Raw genomic sequence first — 7,732 nt, 5'->3', positions numbered from 1 at the left:
CTTGTGTTCAGAATGTTAACCTCTGCTGCCACCTGCTGGATAAATCTACTAGATCTACTGCGGTTTTCTATTTTCATTTCATAATTTACTCTTACACGTATTCATATTTTTATTTACCCTTTTTAAAGTCATAAACATCTTTGTTGTTTTGTAGAAAGTGATACACATATAGGTGATTAAAAAACGTGCATATTTATTTTATGAACGTATCGACGGAACTATTGTGACGGGCGGTGTCATACGTCACCGGAACCCGGAAGAAAATGAATGAAACAACGGGTCATATGTAACATGTAACACCTCCGTGCAGCTGAGTCGAGGTCAGCGTGAGTTTTGTTTGAGGATTTATGTGTAATATTTCGTCTGAACTGTTAACTACATCACTGACATCTGCGTTTAAACTCAAAGGGAGCTACTGGCTAACGTTCGCGACAAAAGCGTTACGTCAATGTCATCCAAATAACGTTAAAACGGCAAAAAATAGTTGGAACTGTAGTGTTTTCATTTAACTTTACCGTGTCTGGCTAAAAATACATGTCTCAGACTGCAAATCTCAGGCATTTTAATAGATTAGAAAAGATTAGGAAAAGATTTAGGTAACACCCATATCAGTCAAAAATCCCACCAACTTAATTTATTCCTATTTTTCGTCCTAGCGTCCAACGTTTAGGGTACAATGGGAAGGTTTGGTCTCTCCCTCTTGTGCCGCATCTATTCCCTTCCCTCCTCATTTACTGTCCCAAAAGTCACCAGGACATGCTGCCTTCATCAAGGGGTCTTCACTGGTTCCCTCCCCATCTACCAGAGCACCAACCAGGGTCACAGCAGCCAGCACAGGAGGGGTGTAAACACGGCCATCGGCCACCATGTGCAGGACCTGAGTGGGCCTGAGCAGAGGCTGCTAAACAAACTGTATGAAGGGCTGATCGGAGGACAACGGGCATCTCTGGCTGAGTCCATCACACTAGTGGAGACCCAGCATCCCAGGAAGAAAGAGCTGGCCCAGGTGCTGCTCCAGAGGGTTCTGGCTAACAGGAGGGAGCAGGAGGGCGGTAATGGAGGGAAGCCGCTGGCCTTCAGAGTGGGTGTGTGCTCTGTACTGCACCACCTTTGAGCACTTTGTCAGCCATTTGTGTTAGTTCAAGCTGCAACATTTAATCATATATATATAAACAAATGTTGACATAAGAGTTTTAAAGTGACTATATAATCTAAGCTGAATGCACCCTTGCAGTAACAGCAGTGGGTACTTTCTACACCTGCAAGTAGTATTACATTTCAGCTCTGCAGGAAAACCTGGCCAAATGAATTCAAATTGTATCAGTCGTTTGGGTTATCTAGCCTGTAAGGGTTTGGTTTACACTATGTGTAACTTCAATGTATTTCAGAGTAAAGTAAAGACAGAGGTACTTGTCCCTGCTGCACACCATACAAGCCTCCAAGTTACTGACTTGGTCTCGTTGGATTTTTAAGGTCTGTCTGGGCCTCCTGGAGCAGGGAAGTCATCCTTCATCGAGGTGGTGGGAAAGATGTTGACGGGCCGTGGACATAAAGTTGCAGTGCTGGCTGTTGATCCGTCATCCTGCACTACAGGAGGTAACACCTGACTCACAGAATAAACAACATACAAATGAACTCACTCTACAGTACAATACTGCAGTTATTATTAATTAATCTGAAAGATGCTATCGTATTGAGTCATTATCATGTTATTAATTCTTCCCTTTATTATACAGTATATACAGTTTTTTTTCATGAATTACATAGACTGAAATGATTGTAGAGTTTAGCAGCAGTGAAGTCATGCTTCACACTGACTCATCCTGCTTGTTGTAGGGTCTCTGATGGGTGATAAGACACGTATGACTGAGCTCTCGAGAGACATGAATGCTTTTATCAGGCCGTCACCAACCTCAGGAACTCTTGGTGGTGTCACCAGAACGACCAATGAGGCCATCGTTCTCTGTGAGGGGGCGGGATATGACATCGTCCTCGTGGAGACTGTAGGTAAGATTTACAGCCAACTGTCAAAGCAGGTACCCACATGAAGTTGTTTTTTACGTTTTTGTTTTTTTGTATAATAAAGAATTAACAGTCTGTGCAAGTATTTGATGTAACTGTCAGCACTCAGCTTTTGACACTGGGATACAAACTGGAATTGTTCAGTGTGAAGTCTGATACTCGGCTGTGTTCATCAGTCAAGGCTAAAATGTATTCACTGTGAGGAATCTGAAGTTTAGAACTCATGAATAGTCAAAGGCATTTTGAACTACTGAACAAACCCTCACCAAGGCTTTTGCCCATTACTTACTTGTATTTCTACCCTGTTCTTACATGGTGCTGTAAAAGCTCACACAGACAAACATATGTAACCAACACACACCAATTTTATTTGGGATTTAGTTTTAGAATTTACATAAATATGAAAAACTGCAAGATCCAGTTTTTACACTTGATTATGTTATTGGTCAGGGGTGTTCATCTTGTTTTGTTTGTTGTTTTTTTAGGCGTTGGCCAGTCAGAGTTTGCAGTGGCAGACATGGTTGACATGTTTGTGCTGCTGATTCCACCAGCAGGGGGCGATGAACTCCAGGTTAGTGAACGGCAGCAACAAGCTCATCAGTGTCAGATGTGGTTCTATCCTTTAGAAACAAAATGATGAATCTGTGCTGATGCATTGAATAATTCTGTGCTGAAGATGATGTGTCAGCTGGAATACATCATTTCCAGATTACTGTGCAGGATGTTGGTGACCTGTCAATGTAGAAATATGACAGCAAATCACCATACAAGCCTCCAAAAAGTTTGATTACTCCTGCACAGCCAAGACATAGTGTTTTGTTGTGTAACAATAATTCTGGCTCCAGCTTCATAATTATTTTATATTATACCACTAAAAAAAACAGCTTGATTGTCATAAAAATGTCAGATGCATTTAAATAGCTAACAATAATTAAATTTACTAAATACACACTTTAAATGAGAAATACATGTATGTGTTGTATGTAGATTTTTGCAAAGATAAATATACTTACACAATATGCTAATCAGTTTATTAATTACAAAAATTAATGACTTAATTACCTTAACTGATTATGATTAATATTATGGTGAGAGTAGTGTGACAATAGAAAGCTGAGGTGGTATTTGTTTTAATTATACGGGCTATATACTATCAACAGGTTTGCTATTGAAACATTAAAAAACAGGTTTTTGGTACATTTTTAGATATAATATATTTATTTAATTATTGACTGCAAAGACACAGTGTTTTGTACATCTTCTCCACCCTCAGTGTGTCTTACCAGAAGATTGCTTTAGTCATCTATTATATCTTCTTGCACAAATATATAAGGATATTTGTGTTTAATTTGAATATGATCAAATTATAATTATGTCAGATAAACGTAGTAAATAAATGTGTAATACCTCGAAATTTGTACTTACAATACCTGTAATAAGTGACATCAGTTTGAACAGGCAGCTGGTTTCTTTGTCTTGACACAAGACACAAGGTGACATCAGTGACGCTCAGAAAGACCCTGGTAATCTATTGATTTGCTGGAATATAGTTAATCTGTCGCCACAGATGGTTTGTTACAACGAACCCTGTGGGGGGAGTCCTTAGCAGGTGATTATGTGAAGCATCTGTCTATCAGAGGCTAACTTAAAACAGTCCTATCACTGCTGACTGGTCTGAACCACTCAGAACAGGAACATAACTTGAAGCTGGATTATAAGGGTAGTTGTGTGAGCTTCAAAGTCTTGTGAGGATTAAGCTGTTTTACAGGATAATAAGAAAACTGGCAGCCATCCAGCCACAGCTCCATCCATCCCTCCCTCACAGATCTCTCAGCAGATTAGATGTTTATTTACAGTGTTTTGCACATTCAGTGACCCTCCTCAGTAAAGCTGAAATTTCTGTTCAGGGCATCAAGAGGGGCATCATTGAGAGAGCAGACTTGGTGGTGGTGACAAAGTCAGATGGAGACCTGGTGGTGCCAGCCAGGAGGATCCAGGCTGAATACACCAGCGCACTCAAGCTGCTCAGGAGACAGTCCAAGTCCTGGAATCCTAAGGTGTGTGTAAGATAATGACTGTGTGTGTGTACAGGTACAGGAGGTTTGGATCCAATAGCATAACAATTATTAGACATTTAAAAAAATTTAAAAATATAGCTGACAAGTGGTTGATGTTCGACCTGCTTGGCAGCCCCAGCAGAAGTGTTACAGCTTTATAGACCTTACAAGCTATCCCACTGAGAGGTCAGCTGACCCAGGTGGAGGGAGGAGAAGGAGGAGGAAGGATGATGATGATGATGTCGTCAGAGCATGATGGTTTAAGTTGTGCAGTGTCTCGCCCCACCCTGCATGTCCCACCTCACCCGCTTGCCTGCCTGGCCTTGTCCCTTTGTTTTCCCAGTTCAGTGCAGCATCTGCCCACTGGGCAGTCTGCCAAGAAACACCCCCACCTCCCATCCCTCATCATCACCCCCAGCACCCCCACACGCTCTGAATGCTTGGCTGCTGTGTCATGCATTTCGCTGATTAGAAGCCAGCACATTCACATAAAAGCTGACGGGCTACTCTTACAGCCCCTCTCTCTTTATTTATCCTTACCTTGGCTTTGTTGGAGGTATTTGTGTCTGTGTGTTTGGCCAGCAGTTTGATTTATTCTACAGCTACATTACTTTTCTTACTGTCTGCTCTGATTTGGATGAAAGCATGACATAAATAGTATTGAGATTTTAAATTCTGGGAAATGTGTGCTTAACTTTTACTAACAATTACTGACTGAGGCTTATTGTCTCCATCAGGAAGAACCAATCATATTTGAGAAGCTTGTTAAGAGATTGCAATAATAATATATATTTGCTTGTTAAATACAAATAAAGTATTCAATGATTAGCTGTTAAATTCTTTTGAATAATACTGGATAACAATAGCCTGTGTCCACTGCAAAAAGAGTTGAGAAAAAGAAGTTTCATTCAAATCACAAAGATGTCATGGCTGATTGCAGTCACTAAGTGTCCCCCACTGTGGAGAACAAAACTAGGAAATGAAGTGCCTGCCAGCGCCTTTCTATCATGGCACCGTGTCTCTGTTCCACTGTGTCAGTGTGGGTTTGTGAGTCACTCAGACAGGTAACTAGCGACATGTGCCAGCACCCACCTGTCACTCAAAGTGACCACACTATTAAATATGCATAACTTTAAGCCTTAATATAATTTACAGCCTGGTGTTTGTACCAGGCTGTAAACATGTTTGTTTCTGCTGTAAAGTGTGACAGACCTTGGGATTGACTCTTTTTTTTTTCACTTTTGTGTTGATGTTTTTCTGTCCTGAAGGTTGTTGCTTTAGTTAAACTTGGCAATTAATCTGTGGTTCATGTGTGTCAAACTTGTTGGGGATCAGTAAAGAGCACAGATTTGTTTTAAATATTGAATCTGAAGCTTTTATTGCTTTTTTTCACCCTAAAAGTTTTTACTTACTAACTTTAACTTAATAACTTCAGAGTTTCCATCCAGATATGTTAGATGGTAATTTATAAGTCATGTAGTTTTAAACAAAGCTCTTAATCCAATGTGATACGCTGTTTGTAAAGTTCTGTGCACTGAATTTATCAAGCATCACATCTAAGAGTGTGTTCTCCAGGTTTTAGGACATATTTATTTGTTTTTTTCTTTTTCTAATTTAGCAGAACAGATTCCAATAAGTTTTCATGCTTGGCCTCTAAAAGTAGATAATTAGAGATTATTCAGTATATTTTGTCACGCAACGTTTCATTTCCTGTTTTTGCATCAGACTAAAATCAAGACCCTGTAAAATGATTCATTTAATGATCTATTTAGGGTTTATATTTGACCTCCTGTACTTACTAGGCATAGTAAATGTAATATCCCATATTCAACTTGTCAAATGATCTCCCCCTGAGGATCTGTGGTGTTTATTTTACATCTTTATTCTGCTGGTGTGTAACGAAGCTTAACTTTTAAATAAGCACTTAAACATACATCTGATTGAATGAATCCACTTCTGTGTTCCTGTAATTCTCGAGCAGTTTTCAGTCTTGCTCCGAATTTCATCATGTGTTCTTGTATGTGCGATAAGCTCTGACAGGGGACATGCAGTCACTGGTTCAAACACTAAACACATAAGTGACATTTATGCCCAGACTGCATGTGTGAACGAGGCGTTGTCGGGGAGACAGTTTGTCTTTGTGGAGGTGCTGTGTGTTTAAAAAAAAAAAAAGCTGTGAAAACACTGCAATTAATGAATGAATGTAAAATTCAATGCAGTGCAATTAATAATGGGAAAGCATTTCCTTTTAAATCATGAATTTGCCAAGCACTTCAAGGTTTATGTACAGTTTTGTATGAAGCTTTTTTTAGCCATTGCTTTAACAATAAACAAAAATAAACGCTTTTCCTTTCTCAACTCTGTCCTCAGGTGGTGCGCGCCTCCTCTCACACTTCTGACGGCATTCCGGAGGTGTGGGCAAAGATGGAGCTGTACAGGGATGCAATGTTGGCCAGCAGTGAGCTGCAGAGAAGGCGGATGGCCCAGCAGAAGGTCTGGATGTGGAGTCTCATCCAGGAGAGCGTCCTCTGCCATTTCCAAAATCACCCCAGTGTCAGAGAGGCTCTACCCCACCTCGAGGAGAGGGTCACTAAAGGAGTCATCTCCCCAGGCCTGGCTGCTGACCTGCTTCTCAAGGCCTTTACATCATCATCCTCATCATCATCATAGTAATCACTGGGGCTGCAATTCTTGAGGAGGATGGATGCCTCATGGCTGATCTGGGCCATTCAGTGCCAACAAAAGCAGGGCAGCGTGAGCATATGTGACCTTGACTCTGTGGTTTGCACGAAGAGAAGCAGTTGTGCTCTTTTTACAGTACCAGAGGAACCTCAGTGTCCAACCTCAGGAGGAGAGTGCTGACATGTTTCATTTGTACTGTGACATATGACATATTGGAGCAGATACTGGACTGTCTTCTTGCACAGGAACGCTTTAGACTTTCATGAACGGTTTTAATAAGAATACTTAAGGAGGATTATAAAGGTCATGTTTTTACTATTGAAGGCCAGCTTGTACAATATCCTTGACTTTTATGAATACTCATTAAACTGTGACGCTGTGACTCATTCGTTTCACATTTTTAACTGTGATGAACTGTTCCCACAGGCCTCTGTCCACTGTCCTAAGCTGAGTCTACTTAAAAAATAAGTAAACTGGTTGCCCCAAAAAAGTAAGAAAACTTAAAGTATATTTAAATTAAAATAACGCAGAGCTAGGGTTAGCTTCTTGGCCGTGAGACATTTCCGTAATGGCCTCAGTGAGCCGAATGCATTAAACTTTGAACCACAACTCTGTGACCTTCATAACTGTGTAACCCTTACCCTAATGCAGAACTAGGGTTAGCATCTCGGCCATTGTAAGGCGTAGAGTCTCAAGTGAGACATTTCCGTAATGGTCTCAGTAAGCCAAATGCATCAAACACTGAACCACAACTCTGCAACCTTCCTAACCCTAACCCTTACCCTAGTTTTGACACTACAATACAAAAGTAGACCATGTTCAACTACCTGAAATAGCTCAAAACAGTTTAGTTGTTAATGAGTGTGTTGTAACAGGGAAAGTCCACCCTGCTTTAGTGCAATGTTTGTTTTGTGCTCTTAACCAATCACACAGATCAAATTGTTTTAGTACAAAAATAATTTGCCAAAAAA

General features: G+C 40.5%; 1 protein-coding gene across 1 annotated transcript; it reads left to right on the top strand.

Annotated features, from left to right (window-relative positions):
• Positions 1-254: 254 nt before the first annotated feature.
• On the top strand, positions 255-7,147 carry mmaa (metabolism of cobalamin associated A). Its single transcript, XM_028406727.1, has 7 exons — positions 255-320; positions 657-1,085; positions 1,474-1,596; positions 1,837-2,007; positions 2,508-2,593; positions 3,930-4,079; positions 6,450-7,147. The coding sequence occupies exons 2-7, from the start codon at positions 677-679 to the stop codon at positions 6,747-6,749; spliced, it is 1,239 nt and encodes a 412-aa protein (XP_028262528.1). The 5' UTR covers positions 255-320; positions 657-676; the 3' UTR covers positions 6,750-7,147.
• The last annotated feature ends 585 nt before the right edge of the window (positions 7,148-7,732 follow it).

The sequence above is a fragment of the Parambassis ranga genome, chromosome 1 (genome assembly GCF_900634625.1).
Source record: "Parambassis ranga chromosome 1, fParRan2.1, whole genome shotgun sequence".
Taxonomy (NCBI): Eukaryota; Metazoa; Chordata; class Actinopteri; family Ambassidae; genus Parambassis; species Parambassis ranga.
This window is presented reverse-complemented; position numbering and strand designations above follow the sequence as displayed.